The sequence below is a fragment of the Leuciscus leuciscus genome, assembly GCF_965113295.1.
Source record: "Leuciscus leuciscus genome assembly, chromosome: 24".
In the NCBI taxonomy this organism is placed as follows: Eukaryota; Metazoa; Chordata; class Actinopteri; order Cypriniformes; family Leuciscidae; genus Leuciscus; species Leuciscus leuciscus.
This window is the reverse complement of record NC_138723.1, coordinates 22,214,395-22,230,690: the sequence shown is the minus strand read 5'-3', so window position 1 is coordinate 22,230,690 and position 16,296 is coordinate 22,214,395. Positions and strand designations below refer to the sequence as shown.

General features: G+C 39.5%; 1 protein-coding gene across 1 annotated transcript; it reads left to right on the top strand.

Moving 5' to 3' along the window:
- The first annotated feature begins 655 nt into the window (after window positions 1-655).
- On the top strand, window positions 656-16,248 carry smg6 (SMG6 nonsense mediated mRNA decay factor). Its single transcript, XM_082158221.1, has 19 exons — window positions 656-788; window positions 1,935-4,107; window positions 4,267-4,447; window positions 5,204-5,314; window positions 5,468-5,574; window positions 5,830-5,908; window positions 6,972-7,082; window positions 7,165-7,377; window positions 8,129-8,190; window positions 8,683-8,828; window positions 8,942-9,058; window positions 9,181-9,355; window positions 9,437-9,653; window positions 11,806-11,973; window positions 12,134-12,301; window positions 12,427-12,571; window positions 12,654-12,871; window positions 14,043-14,124; window positions 14,760-16,248. The coding sequence occupies exons 1-19, from the start codon at window positions 698-700 to the stop codon at window positions 14,888-14,890; spliced, it is 4,695 nt and encodes a 1,564-aa protein (XP_082014347.1). The 5' UTR covers window positions 656-697; the 3' UTR covers window positions 14,891-16,248.
- The last annotated feature ends 48 nt before the right edge of the window (window positions 16,249-16,296 follow it).

Genomic DNA, 16,296 nt, shown 5'->3' with positions numbered 1-16,296 from the left:
TTAGCATTTTTACTAGTGCTCTCAGACATTGGGACCCACATGATAATATGCATATACACACACACACACACACACACAATTTGTTTTTCTGACGTGAAAATATTACTATAATTTTCATTTAATGTAGGCCTAATAAATAGCCTATAATTACGTAAGCCTATATGATTTGTCAAGGTATGATTATTGTTGTATTTCTTATTAATATAAATTATTATTAAAAGTCACATTTAATAAGTGTTATTCATAATTCAGAAGTTTATAGATAACAATAATTGAAGATGTAGCCTGCCCTACACAAATTTTTTTTGGGGGGGGGGGAATATTCATAAATGTGAGTGTCTTAAAACAAAGCTATTGTTTTCTGTTTTTCAAAAATAATTTTAGAATTACTGTAAATCTTTGAATTTTACAAAAATGAAAAGTGAAAAAAGATTTAGTTTATTTGGGAATTTTAATTCATGAGAATACCCTGATAGCCTATATACACTGCCTTTTTAATATTCGTCTTTTTCTTTCTCTCTCTCTCTCTCTCTCTCTCTCTCTCTCTCTCTCTCTCTCTCTCTCTCTCTCTCTCTCTCTCGTCAAGGCAAACCACTCCGCATTATGACGGGATGGTCTTAATTTTTAAACGCGTTTTGGTTCTATGCCTTTTTGGCCCTACAGAGTCGCCGTGTGTTTGTGTTTGTTTCTTACGAAAATGGCGGACGAGCTGGATAGAGTACGAATTTCAGCCGCGGAGCTACGAGCAGAAGCGTCGAATTTCACAACACACGGCGACAATATAAAAGGTCAGGGGCTCTATCCATGTTTATAACAATGTAAGAAAGGGAGTAGTTGAAGACAAGCCCTATTTTGACAAGTCACGTCAAACTTGGGGTTCAGTTTGCTAATATCTAGCTAGCATAACAGTTAACAACGGTCGCCACTCATGTGGGTTGAACGGCGCTTGTTTTGAAAAAACAAAACAAAAAACATTCAACATATTTTTCCGTGTTTTCCTGCATAATTACATTGAATAGGCCCTGCTGTGTCGCTTAGCATAAAGCACCTAAATAAGAAATATTTTCCATTTGTTTAAAGAAGCAAGTGTAATGCTAACTATTAACTTATACTGGCTTTTCAAGGCGACAACTTCTTAAATAATATATTTATTTAAAACGGAGAGTTTATAAATAAGATGGTATCCAACCCCAACTCTTTAACTTTACTTTATAACTTGATTACTGCTGTCTTGCTATATTTAGTAAACGTATTGTTGGGTTAGCATGTTTATAGTGGATGTGCAACAGGTTATTCCTCGGGTGCAGTAGTAACAGCAATTTGGTCTTGGTTTTATTTACCAACTAAAGTATTATATGTTGCTATTTATTTCTGTCTCCTATAACGCAGTCGATCACACATTTCCTAAATAATGGCTAAATAAAAAAAATTGTGATGACATCAGGGGACCGGATCCCACTAGGGGGCCTCGAGATGACTTACAGTGATTTAAAATGAGCCAAAACTCATTTTAAAACTAAATATCAAGATAATTCTTATTTTAATCCATTTCGTTTTTTTCTTTAAAGAATCAGGGTTTCTACGGTATGAGTTTCTAATTAAACAAATTCTAGTCTTGGAAAAGTAATGCAAAGCAATAAAATCTCATAACACCTTGGGCATTTTTTTACTAATAAATTTTTTTTGTTAACCCAAGCTATAAAATGTTTTATTGGGTAGAAATTTTGAGTAAAAAGTATATATTTAATAAATAAAAAAAAAGAGGTAACCTTAATTCTTGTCCAGTAAATCATGAAACACTGGATAAGTCAACCTTTCGAAAATTGTAATTGACAATGTGAGGCCTTTGAATCAAAAGGGTTAAGAACCACTGTCCTAATGTACTCTTTAGCCAATAAAATATATTTTTTCTGTTTTTGTCATCTTTTTCTCAGAATTGCAAGAGGAGGGTAAGAAACAACGCCAACGAGACAGTAAACGTCCAGACCTGCAGTTGTACAAACCTGGTTCTGGCCATCCACGCAAACATAAGGACAGCTCAGAAGGAGCTGGCTCATACCCTGTGCACCCACCGGAAGATTGTGGTTTTGGTAATGACACCAAAATGCCTGATGGCTCACCTACCAGTCCTGGATGCTCTCACATCCCTGGTATAGACAGTGGAGACTTTCCAAATGATGGTCAGCCTGAAACGAATCATAACACTAAAGGACACTTTAGTGGCAAGAACCACCTACTTGTGTTACAAGATGGAAATGCTGTTAAAAGCATTGAAGGTGCTGGGACGCCAAGGTCTCCGAAGCAGTCACGAAGGATGCGAAAGCCAGACCGTGAGATATATCAGCCAGGGGGGCGAAGATCTCAAGGAAACAAAGAGACTGGGGCGAGCAAAGAATTAGATGGGGATCGAAGACAAGAGGAAGAAGTGGGTGGGAAATATGTTGAATCACTTACAAAGGGTGAGAAAGAGGAAAAGCGTAGAAACAGGCGTGGGAAAGATGGCAGGAAAAAGCAAGAATCCAAAGGAAATGTAGACTCCCCCTCTGCAAATAAAAATGAGAATAATGTTGAGACTATCACTAGTAACATCAGTGAACTCCAGATAGAGTCTGAGGAAGGTAGAGATGGAGGTGGGCAGGATGGTGCAAACCGGAGAAAACCTAGTGGGGAAGGACGAAGAAGCCAAGCAGGTGAAGAGAATGGAGGAATCGGAGAAGACAAAAAAAAGGAGAGGGGTAATGGGAAATCCAAAGCAGGAAGGGAGAAAGGTAACAACCAGGCCTTTGTCAAAAAAGAGGAAGGGGAGGGAGGGAAATGTACAGAGGCAGCTCAGCCTGAAGGAAAAAGGCAGAGGAATGTTGGCGCAAAGGAGGTGAGCCATAACCAAAACATGAACCGTGAAAAACAAACAGGGAACAGGCCGAAAGAGAGAGGGAAACCATGTGAGAGAACAGATTCAAACCGAGTCAACGCTGCCTCAAAGCGATACTCTCAGTCAGACATCCGACGACCTCGAAACCGCACATACAGCACGAGTTCGGCCAGTAGCGGGACCAGTATGGATGGTCTGGCTGAAGCTGAGAGACTTAGAGGAGAGGGTCGGCAGTTGTCAGCACGCACTGTGGAGAGAACCACTGGACAGAGGGAGTTCGTCCGAGGGAGCCTGGCCCGCCCGAGGAGACGGACGGCCCGGACCTTGTCCTCCACAGATTCGCTGGAGGAAAATGAGGCGTGGGAGCGAGGAGATAGACAAGGCAGAGTTTCTGATGAAGCCAAGAGCACCCACAGGGGTCCTGAAGGGGGCGGAAGAGGCCAAAGAGCGCCTGCGCCTTGTGGTCGAGGAGGAATTTTGAGAGTTTCTTTGGACAAGCATTCAAGTGAAGAGCAAGCGAGCCGAAAAAACCCTAGAGGTCGTGGGAGGGGAATCCTAGTGCTGCCTGCCCACACTGATCTAACTTTAACCCCTGAGCCTGGGCCTCAGCTTCGAGGAATGAGAGGAGGAATGGGTCTGGGCCGAGGAAGAGGCGGCCGTGGAGGAGGGGCAAGACGACTTTGGGACCCGAATAACCCAGATAAGAAACCAGCGCTGGTGTCAAGCCAACAGTCCAAGCATGCATCTCTCCAGCAGGCTTTGTACTTGCAGCAGGGTGGATGCGGGCCGTTGCACTTCCTGGATACTGATGATGAGACTGCAGGAAGTCCTCCTGTCCGCCAGGGAGAGTATTTTCAAAACCAGCAAGCTGCTGCGATGGCTTACTACAAATTCCAGAATTCCGACAATCCCTACTGTTATCCGTTACCAGCCAATTCCCCAAACACCCCGCCACGCTATCCATACCCGTATCACATTCCCTACCAAATTCCTGGCTCTAATGGGATCTATCCCACCTCTGCTATGCCAGCTTTTTATGGACCCTATGGGCAAGGTGGGCCAGGTTATCCCACTCCAGCGGGATCTAGTCTCACTCCAGAAGAGGCAGAGGTGCAGACGAGAGGAGAGCTGGGAAAGCTGCTTCGGCAGGCTGACAGTCAGGAACTCCAACTCAGTAACCTGCTGTCCCGGGAAAGACTGAGCCCAGAGGGACTGGAGAGAATGGCCCAGCTCAGGTGTGTATTGAAAGTAAAACATGGGTATTTTAAATAGGAAAACATGGGATTTGTTATATTAGAGTTCTACAATTATACATTTTATGTCATTGTCTCATAATGGATATTATTCCAGCCTGGGTTAATTTTTCCTTTCATTTTTTTCTGATATTTATCCAGGGCTGAACTCCTGACGTTATACGAGCGGGTGATTTTGACAGACATAGAGTTCTCCGACTCTCAAAACCTAGATCAGGCCCTGTGGAAAAATGTGTTTTACCAGGTGATAGAGAGGTTCAGGCAGCTTCTGAAAGACACTGCCCCACAGATCAAAACCATGCTGATGACCATTCTGGAAGAGGTAGATATGCACAAAGTTGTCTATATCCCCCTTATGAAAGTCATTGTCATTGTCTAATTTTGTTTTCTCCCTGATGTCAAATTTACACTACCATTGAAAAGTTTGGAGTCAGTAAGATTTCCTTTTTTTCTTGTTTCTTTTTTTAGAAAGAATGCATTAAATTGATCAAAGGTGACAGTAACGATATTTATAATGTTTAAAAAAAACTTCTGAACTTTCCATAAAAATGTTAAGCAGCAAAATCTTTTCCACATTGATGATAATAAGAAATGTTTCTTGAACAGCAAATCAGCATAGTAGAATGATTTTTGAAGGATCATGTGACACTGAAGACTGGAGTAATGATGCTGAAAATTTAGCTTTGCCATCACAGGAATATATTACAGCTTAAAATATATTTTAATAGAAAACAGTTATTTTAAATATTAATATTTCACAATATTGCTGTTTGTATGATGTTTTGATCAAATAGAATAAATGCAGCCTTGATGAGCATGTGACTTGAATTAAAAAAGAAAATCTTATCAATCCCAAACTTTTGAATGGTAGTGTGTAAAGCATTTTAGCAGATGTTCTTATCCAGAGTGACTTTCAAAAGTGCTTAAGTTTCACATTCAGGATGATTTAATGTTCACTTGTCCTTTTGGAATAAAATTGTGAATTACTTTGTAAAAAAAAAAAAATATATATTTAATATTACATCACTCATCCATTTGTGACCGAAAGTAAAGGTGCAATGTTTATTCTTTGCTCTAGGGGGCAGTATTCTTTGATTCACTTCTACAGAAGTTGCAGACAGTGTTTCAGTTCAAGCTGGAGGACTATATGGACTGCATGGCCATACGAGCAAGACCTCTACGCAAGACGGTACACAAATACTATAAATTACTTAGGAATATCGGCCCAGCTGTTTCCTTGTCTTAAGGGGTTTGTTATAACAGGCTATATGCCTTTTATAGTTTGTTCTACTATCGTTGAATAGAAATTGAACAAGTGTGAATCCACTTTACCTTGTTTCAGGTCAAGTATGCTCTGATCAGTGCCCAGCGCTGCATGATCTGTCAGGGCGATATCGCACGATATCGCGAACAGGCTAGTGATTCTGCTAACTATGGGAAGGCCCGCAGGTAAGTCTGTCATTGCTACATTAAACTTGAAGTTACTCACAAACAAAGGTGTATTTATAGCATAGTACAGTATTTTGATACACATACATGCGCCTCTGTTTATATCATATATTGACTGATGATAAATTGAATTAGTGCAACATAAATAATTTCTTTCTTTTTTTCCCTTCATTTACTTATGGGAAGTCATTGGTTAAGTTGTGTTGTTGAGTTTTCACATTTCAGTGTTGATAATTTGTCTTTTCTCTTGTTCAGTTGGTATCTAAAAGCTCAGCAGATTGCTCCGAAAAACGGACGACCCTACAACCAGCTGGCCCTTCTAGCGGTGTACACGGTGAGACCACCCGCATAACATTAGACAGTGTGTTAAAATGCATAAATTAACGTTTTAATATAAAATATTAGGATATATATTATATCAATATAAATATAATTATTAAGTATTTGCACTTTTATTGAAAAATTATTTTAAATATAAAAAAAAAATTGCCTGTTGAATCAGTCTCAGACTGGCAAAAAAAGTTGTAGGCTTGTTAGTTTTAAAGGGTTAGTTCACCCAAAAATTAAAATTCTGTCAGTAATTTCTCACCCTCATGTTGTTCCAACCCCGTAAGACCTTCGTTCATCTTCGGAACACAAATTAAGATATTTTTGATTAAATCTGAGAGCTATCTCACTCCTCCATAGGCTTCTAAGTGACTGAAACTTGCTGGCCCAGAAAAGTTATTAAAGAGATCGTTAATATAGTCCAAGTGACTACAGTGGCTCAATCTTAAGTTTATAAAGTGACGAGAATACTTTTTGTGTGCAAAAAATAACGACTTTATTCCACTATTCATTTCCTTCTCTCTGGGCCTCGAGTTATTTCATGTAGTGTTTTAACGCACTATTGGCCGACGCTGGTCATGTGTGAGATGCGTGTGGCGTATAACACAGACGCGCTGCGTTAAAACACTACGTGAAATAACTCGAGGCCCAGAGAGAAGGAAATGAATAGTGGAATAAAGTCGTTATTTTTCTTTTTTTTGAAAAAGTATTCTCGTCGCTTTATAAACTTAAGATTGAGCCACTGTAGTCACTTGGACTATATTAACGATCTCTTTAATAACTTTTCTGGGCCAGCAAGTTTCAGTCACTTAGAAGCCTATGGAGGAGTGAGATAGCTCTCAGATTTAATCAAAAATATCTTAATTTGTGTTCCGAAGATGAACGAAGGTCTTACAGGGTTGGAACAACATGAGGGTGAGTAATTACTGACAGAATTTTCATTTTTGGGTGAACTAACCCTTTAAAGCATTTTTTTTCTTCTTCAATAATTGCTTGTATGTTATTCGCTTAAATGACTATAATTAACATGAAAGTTAAACTAATTTAATCTCCTCTCATCTCTCTTTTAGAAACGAAAGCTGGATGCTGTATACTATTACATGCGTAGTCTAGCTGCTAGTAACCCGATCCTCACAGCCAAGGAGAGCCTGATGAGTCTGTTTGAGGAAGCCAAGCGCAAGGTATGCATGTTAACACCACTCTTCTAATAGAATCAAACTTTTTGTTTCTGAGTGTCATATTTGTTCATTTCTCCCAACCAAGGCTGACCAGATTGAACGTAGACGAAAGCAGGATTCAGATGGAGGTACCCATGGTTCCAGAGGTCATGCGGGTGGGCGTCGTGGCGAGGACGCCTCCCGTGTGGAGATTTGGATACGTCCGAGTGGGAATCCGGGCACTTCTCGTCCAACAGGCAGTGAATCTGGAAAGGACTCTGAGCTGGATGGAGAGCTTGGAACTTTGAGTGCCAGTGATGTGAGTGCTTTTGAAAACATAGTGTTATTTGAGCTGGGTTACTTTGATCACCAAAAAAATCTGAGGTTATTTTATACTAACATAGGGCCGCAATGTTTAGATTGCTGTCACTGCCCTAATCTTTCACTGATCTCTTAAGTTTCAGAGAAATTACCAAATAAAATGCCACCGTTGCTAATACATGTGCTGACAAATAGATAAAAAATTGAACAACATTTATTAAGAAAGAGTCAGACTAGCAGCCTGTTGTACTTTAGGCAAGAAATAGTCATGTCAAGTTGTTTATCAGTTGCACAGGATGAGGCTGACTATGAGTCACTCATCAGTGGCAGAAAAGGGCGTCATAGTGCCCTCATTTCGGTAACCTTGGATATTTGCCTACGTCAGCATTAAGTGCACACTTACTCTTAAAGAAATTTGACCTTTTTCCACCCCACCCTTGTTCTTTTGTCAGGGTTAGCAGGTTGTTTTGAGCCCTCTGATTCTGGCTTCAGGCAATACACTGATTTAATTAAAGAAGAGCGTTTTAGGTTTATCTGGCAATCAAGGTGCCCATCCTGTGGCGAGTTGGTACATTTTCTGATCATTTTGTTTATGCATTAACTCTTTGTGACTGCGCATACCTATGGGGCTATTGGTTTCAGGGGAGAAAACTTTGTTTTACTACAGTGAACAATCTCTATAATTTCATCCATTTTAGCTGAAGGTAAATTACACATCTACTTATATTTTTCTGTACTTTTCTTTACAGCTCAATAAGAGGTTTATTTTGAGTTTCCTATACACTCATGGAAAGCTCTTCACTAAAGTAGGGTAAGTCTTAATGTCAACAGATTCATTGTAAACAGCAGTTTTTATACTGTGTTGTTTTGCTTTTAAATTGACTTTTGACTTAGAAGGTCATCTCAGTCCAACTCCAATCATATTGAAATTTCAGAGTGCTGATTTTTGAAGAGAAACCTAGATTATGTATCATTTGCAACGGTTCCTGAGAGGAACTTTTTGGGATCAAAACAAGTTCATCTGTATCTACAGCATTGACTATAAAGCATGTTTGATTGGAAGTTCCTGCCTTAAATTATATTAGGCAACTGTTTTATTCAGAATTTTTTTAATGGACATTTTTAAAAAAGACCTGTCCTGGGAAAATGTTAGATTTTCAAATATTTATACCATACCATACCATACCATACCAGAATCTGTGACATGCTGGTAATTACCACAGAAATTAAATTTATTTTTATTTATTTTATTGTGTTCTTTTATTCTCGTTCATTTGCATAATGTGTCGTGTTTGGTCCTCAGGATGGAGAGTTTTCCTGCTGTAGCCAGTCGAGTGTTGCAGGAGTTTCGGGCTCTCCTCCAGCACAGCCCCTCCCCCCTCGGCAGCACACGCATGCTGCAGATCATCACAATTAACATGTTCACCATCCATAACGCACAGATTAGAGGTAAGAATACAACACTAGCAGCGGCAATAGAGCCTCTCCAGTCCATTGAAAATAATCTTTCTTGCTTCCCACTTTGCTATGCCACTCAATTTTTCTCTCTTTCTTTCTCATAGCTGAAAGGCAGGGTGAATCTCGGTCTGTATTGGAGGAGCAGACCATATCCCTAGGTTTAGCTATGTTTGGTCTTCTTGTCCAGCGTTGCACTGAGCTCTTGAAGGAAACGCCTGTTGGTGAGTAGATGATGTATTTTTTGAGTGAATTTTTTACATTCTTAAGAGGTAAAAATCTCAGTATATGTGAGCCCTATGCTGCTTTTTCTGATAGTTTGCTTTCTCTTTTTTGTCTCCCCCAGAGTCTATCCCAGCAGAAGAGTTGGGGGAGTTTGATGAGATGGATGATGAAGAGGGGATGGTACGGGTGTCCTCCTTCCCTCCTGACCTGAGAGAGCTGCTGCCCAGCATGAAGGTCTGGTCCGACTGGATGCTCGGACACCCCGACAAGTGGAACCCTCCTCCCTGCAGTATTCAGTGAGTCTTGCTTGCTGTACGTTCACAGGACTGTTGATTTGAAGCTGAGCTGGAGTAATATGGTTCTGTGTGTGTTTATAGGGGGAGTCCAGATGTGTGGCAGTGTCTTGCAGATCTTTGCAACTCTTTCTCACACGTGTACCACGGTGAGGTTCTGCTGTATAAAGCTGATGCGGATGGAGAAGGAGACGAGGAGCTCAGAGTCCTGCAGCTGGAGGAGGACAAAATGCTCTCCGGCTTTGTCCCGCTGCTCGCTGCCCCACAGGAAGCCTGCTATATAGACCAAGGAACAGATGCGGTCAGTAATGTACACGTCTATGCATCCTAACACATTACATAACACTGCCAAATTGCCTGCTTGGGTGGATAATATATCCAAAATTAGGACTCAGTAGATTACAATAATTTGCAATTTAACCTTTATTTATTATTATAATTATAATTAATTTAGTTACCGGTAAAAATCTACTGTAGATTATTTTAATTAATAAATTAGCTACTTATTTATTTAAATTCCAATTTGCTCAAATGTACTGCCCAGGGCTCGAGACTAACGGCGTCCTATCGTCCTGGGGACGATAGAAAATGTGTTTAGGACGAACAGAAATATTCTCCAGGACGCCTACAGGACGAAAGACATGTGTGTTCATTTATTACTAGCCTATTAGGGTAACTTACTTAGAAAATGCCACAATTAACCGACCAAGCGCTGACTACAACGGAGCGCGTCTTCTCATGCTGTTACTATAGTTACTATCACTGGCCGGCTACTCACCCGGAGACTTGTTTCGCGGTACATCTATCACATGGCTTATTTTCACAGACAAAAACGAGACGATAACTAAATAAAACTAGTTTTGAATGACAAAAACCATGACGAAAATCTATTGACGTTTTCGTCAACGAATAAAAACTAGACAAAAATGTTAGATAGTGACGATTTGGGAAGCGATCCAGTCAGAACCATAGGTCAGAACTGATGTCCTGCGTTTGTGGTAGATGCGCACATTTGTAGCCTACTGTAACGTGCTGATCTACCCAGCGGCACATCACGACATGCGCTGAATCCTGCATGTCTCATAAAACGTTAAACAAAAACGTCTGGGAGAATGAGTAGAGCAGACATATAGATCTGAATATTATAAGAGTGACGACGCAAAAAAAGAGCTATATTCGGTACGGTTTTCTGTGCGCACACACCCGACCCGAAGCGTGCAGCCATGCACATAGACACCTATACAGCGCGCGAGTACTGAATTGAGCTCTCTTTCGTGTCTGAGTGGACAAATACACACAACATTATGTCGAAATGTCCGTTTTGGAGAGTATTCACGTAAACTATGTTGGTTATGTCTTAAACAGTTTTGAGTGTATCGGATGTGCATCAGCGCACGTCATTGGACATGATCCGATGTCTTAAAGTGACAGTGCTAAACCTAATACAGTCTGTGTCCTTAATATTGATCAAGCAACAAAAGAAAAAGAGAAAAGCATTCACTGCTCGTTAATAGCTTTAATAATGATTCATTATATTTAATTCATACAAATAAATATGTCTGCTGCTTGAAAGAATAAAGAATGATGATATTTTTGAGATATGTAGTCACCAGTATTTATTTTTTATTTTTTAATCCAACCAACTCAAAAACTTTTTGAGCTGTATGTATTTTTATCTTATTTTTCGTATATGTATAAAAAAAATAATTTTTTTAAAAATTGTTCTGCATGAATACAAAAAAACATTTAACTCTATTTTTTATTAAATCTGTTTTTTTACCTGTTTACAGATAACTACTTTGAATGGAGCTAAATAAATATAATAATATATATCATAAACATTTTAATGGTGTTTTTATTATGTAACTAACAACTATAGATGATAATAACAAAGTACAGAAACAACATGTTTATTTTGGGACGGTTGACATTCACTTTAGGACGGTTCAAATCGTTTTTCAGGACGGTTCCAGGACGGAGGTGAAAAAAGTTAGTCTGGAGCCCTGGTACTGCCTCCTGGGTGAAATAATGTATCAAAATTAGTGCACTTAGTAGATTCAAATAATTGCTATTTACTTTTAATTAATTCTTAATTTGCCATTTTTTCACTTTTTAATTCAAAGTTGATAAAATTGGCCTTTTTTATCTTATATTTTTATGTAGTCCATTCAGTGTTAATGCATTCTTTTTAGGAAAGAAAATAGTCTAATAATTGAATTCTATACAAAGATTTGATTTATTAAATCAATGAGCTGTTAAGGTCTTTCTCATCATTTACTAATAAATGTGAGCGAAAACACCTGTGCTGCCATTCTTATTCTGATCATACAACTCAGTTATTTACTTGAGTCAAATTCATTGTTCGTTTTATGATATTAATCACATTTAATAAAATAAATTAACTTTAGCAGCTGTAGTTTTCTCACATCTGAATGATTGTTTCTGTTTCGTAGGCTATAGCAGCTGACTGTAAGAGAGTGACCGTTCTGAAATACTTCCTGGAAGCTCTTTGCGGGCAGGAAGAGCCGCTGCTGGCTTTTAAGGGAGGAAAGTACATTTCCATGGCAACACCACTTACAGCCAGCGTAAATGATGAGAACAAGATGCAAACGCAAGAACTGGTACAGTAAACCTCTCATTTCCTGGATGTGTGAAAGAGAATTTCATCTGTTTTGTTTAGCTTTTCCCTGAATCATTGACAATCTTTTTCCAGTAACCCACCCAACAGAGTGTGCGGTTAACTATCTGGGCAGAGCACTGCTAATTCCACTGTTTTCTCAGGAGGATGATGTCATTGTGGAGGAATCGTCTCTCTCTGCTTCAGAAGGGGAGATCGATGGAGAGATTGAAGGAGACGGAAGCGAGGATGATATCAGAGAGCTGAGGGCACGGCGCCACGCTCTCACACACAAGCTGGCACAGCAGCAGAAACGCAGGGACAAGATTCAGGTATCTCAAGATGCCATCTTTATCTATACACATTGTCTACTTCTAATGTTAGTCAGTGTTTCTTGCACCAGAATAGATCAAGCTAATGAATTAGAGCTGACAAAGTGTTTGTTTCTGTCCTCCAGGCTGTTCTGCAGATGGGTGGGCAGCTGGAGATTGAGATCAGGCCATTCTATCTGGTTCCTGACACAAACGGCTTCATAGATCATCTGGAGGGCCTGAGGAAGCTTCTGGCCTGTGGGACGTACATTCTGGTTGTGCCTCTTATCGGTGAGACCCTCTTTGATCATTAAAATGCACGCAAATGTTTCACTCTTCCTTTCTGTCTAATGTTTCTCTGTTTTTGTGACAGTGATCACGGAGTTGGACGGTCTGGCTAAAGGGCAGGACAGTCGTGAGGGGGTCAGTAATGGTGCCCATGCCCGACAGGTGCAGGAGAGAGCCAGAGCAGCGGTCATGTGTCTAGAGAAAGCCTTCGAGTCTAGAGATCCCTGCATCAGAGCGCTCACTAGCCGAGGAAACACACTGGAGTCCATCGCCTTCCGCAGTGAGGACACCTCTGGACAAAAGGTCTGTGTTTCTTCCCCTTTGTGAAAGCATGGTGGCGCTAATCTACAGAGGATTATGCTTGGTTGGTTCAAACCTCAGTTCTATTCAATTTCCTTTTTCCTTATTTTCTTTTCATCTAAACCACTGTAAATTTGCCATCAAGTTGAGTGCTAAAGGTGAGGTGTCGTCAGTAGTGGTTCAGCTAAATTAAAAAATATATTTTTTAGCCTTTTGATGGTATATATGTTTATAAATATGTATTTGCTCTGAAATAGCATTTTGTTTTATATTATTTTATTACAGTCAGGGAATGTATCATTTTGACTAACAGCCATTTAAATTCATGCAGCCACAAAATCCGTCTTAGTTATAAAATGTTCAGTGTTGATGATTTCCACATTATTAGTTTTCTGCCATTCAAGTTTGAGGTCAGTAAGATTTTTTTTTAGAAAGAAATTTATATTTTTATTCAGCAAGGAAACATTAAAATGATCAAAAGTGACATACATTGTCAAAGAAATCTTTCAGATAAATGCTGTTCTTTTGAACTTTTTATTAATCAAAAGTCCATCACAGGAATAAGTTACATTTAAAATATTTTAAAAGTTACTGTATTTACTGTATTTTGATCAAATAAATGCAGCCTGGGTGAGCATAAGAGACTTGACTCCTGATAAAACCCTGACCCCAAACTTTTGAACTGTAGTGTATATGCACCAATATAACAACATTGTAATATTTAATTAAATAATTTTTACCAGAATAATTTGAGTTCTGCGATGACACAAATGAATTGATTTAAGCAAGCAGTTCAAACACGGAACTGAACTTAACTCTATAGCTACTTTTGATGCTGAAGTTCAAATCATCAGTGCTCTTTATTTTAATTTTTTTATTAGTTAAGGAAAGCATCATTTTGATTAAGAGATTGTCCTAAAAATATCTGTCTTAACACTCTCATATAAGTCACAAGACAAGGAGAGACTGCATAATTAGTCTAACGGCGGTCTTCAGGGAATGTAACATTCATACACAGTTCTGTGGTTCGGAAAACGTTTTCACGTCAACCTGCAACTCTGGTGTGGAAAAAACCCTTTAGAGGTTCATTTTAAAGTTCATAAATGCACATGGGACTATAAAGTCTATTTTAAAGCCACCCACTCATTGTGCATTTCTATTCCTCTTTCCCTAGGGCAACAATGATGATGTCATCCTGTCCTGCTGTCTGCACTACTGTCAGGACAAAGCCAAGGACTTCATGCCTGTGGAGAGAAGTCAGTTCACTTACTTGTACTTGTTAGGGGCCGTTCACACTGGTGGCACTTTTGCATTCCATCTGCATTTGATAGATTGTTAGTCTTTCATATTGCGATAATAACCAGCTGAATGTACATAATCCTTCTTATTACATGACTACCTATAAATTGACTCAAAATGTTGATTTAATTTGATATTTTACTAGCTCGTTAAACACAAAGCCTTCACAAAGTACAGTTCTTAGCAAGTTCCTATCAGTTTTGTATCACTTATTACACAGCTTTTCACCACATAAATAATGACATGAGATATAGGGTTCTTCTCAATCTGAAGGCTGCATATCTCGGCTGCCACATCATCAGGCTCTGTCAAAGAACGTCTCAATGTAAACTAAAGGATCCTTTGAAGGCAGCTATCGTTTTGCGTCCTTTTGAAGGACATTAAGGGTTTTTTCAATATCGCACACTCCTATCGTAATGGCACGACTAACCAATCAGAATCAAGCATTACAGAGAGCATGTAATAAACATACTTAAACACTTAAAAGCATCCTGTTTATAAAAGCAAGAATACTTTCTATACAAATGCTCTTTGAATTTGTTTGTTTCTGTATTTCTCCTTCCTGACTGACCAGATTTGTATTCTCCACCAGATGGGCCGGTGCGGTTGCGCAGGGAGGTGGTCTTGCTCACGGACGACCGCAACCTGCGAGTCAAAGCTCTCACACGCAACGTTCCGGTCCGGGACATCCCTGCGTTCCTGATCTGGGCTAAAGTAGGCTGAACCGCAGACCCGACCTACTGCTGTACAAACCAATCATCCTCCACTGAGGAATTGATGTCACAGAGAGAGGATGAAGATAAAGGGGAAAGATACTACAAGTTTTTGTCGAACTGACAAAAAAAAAGAGCGGAGTAACAAATCAAGCTACTTTAACAAGAAAGAATGGAGGATTTCCCCCTTAAAACGCAGCGTGCATAGACAACCGCTTACTTCGGACAACGGTTGGAGAGGTTGAACGCAGCTTAGCTGATTATGGGGGGTTAATTAAAGCGCAGAAATGCTGTAGAAGAGGAAACAGGCGAGGTGTACGTGTGTGAGTAAGAGAACCCAGCATCAGCTGCTCTGCTGTTTAGAGTGTCAGCTTGTAGTGTTTGTGTGGAGTCACACGCAGGCGGATGAGCTCATTTCAGCACTTCCGTCTCTCTCCAAGGGCCTGTGATGAGGTGAGCGCTCCAGTAGGGGGCAGCGTGAGGCGGTCTCACGTTCCTGCTCTGTGGCCCAAGTGGCCCTGATTGCGTCTTCATTGCCTCCGGTGCATGCTTGGTTTGCTCTAAGCATGATTGGTTTAAAGCTCTTATGATTTTTTTTTTTCTTGCGTATTTAAGTTTGCATTGCATTTTTGCCTTCGGTTTGGACTGTCAGGTTCTTGTTTTCATTTAGATCAAATGGTTTTGTTGAAATACACTGTCTAACTGTCCGATCTTCTGTAGTTGCTGTATCAAGCATCAAGTGTGTAAATTCAAGTCAGAAATTGAATTTTGCATTGTAACATCTGTATTCCTGTGTCAAGTAAATTCTGATGTAATGAATCTGTCATCACAGTAATCAGTTGTACTTTTTTGAGGAAAATTAGGCTTTGCTGAAAATTATTCACAAGGTGTAGCTGTCTCTGAATAAATGGAACATAAAATCTGCAATTTTGAGGTAGAGCAAAACAGAACAGAACAGTTTTGTTTCCTCTCTTATAAAGAAATGGAAAATACATGGACAACTTGGAAGGTTGTTTAAACTCCTGTCACAACCATCAAGAAAAACACAATGGATGCTGTTTAGTTGTCACTGTTGAAATTTTTGTGCAAATAATTTTCATGCCTGTATTTGAGTGGATCGTCTGTGCTGATGTTTTAGTGTGGTTATTTTTCTTTCCCAAAACTGAAGTATTATAGTTCTAATGGGACCTGGTATGTCATCTTGTTAGAGCCTGTTTGTTTTAATGGTCAAATATCTTACTCACATTTCTGTTCTGTGGTAACAAGAAGTTTGGCTTTAAGCAGCATTTGAATTAATCACCTCTGGTCACAAGTCTTCCTGATTTGTTTTTAATGTTGTGGATTTAATTAAATTCTGAGTTAATCATTTGTGTTGTCACTATTTCATACTGATTACAGGTATTTCAGCACAGGTAG

Coding starts and splice junctions, on each gene's coding strand:
- smg6 (XM_082158221.1), top strand. CDS start 698: ATGGCGGACGAGCTGGATAGAGTACGAATTTCAGCCGCGGAGCTACGA. Junction 11,974..12,133: donor AGATGCAAACGCAAGAACTG/GTACAGTAAACC, acceptor CTGTTTTCTCAG/GAGGATGATGTCATTGTGGA. Junction 14,125..14,759: donor CTTCATGCCTGTGGAGAGAA/GTCAGTTCACTT, acceptor ATTCTCCACCAG/ATGGGCCGGTGCGGTTGCGC.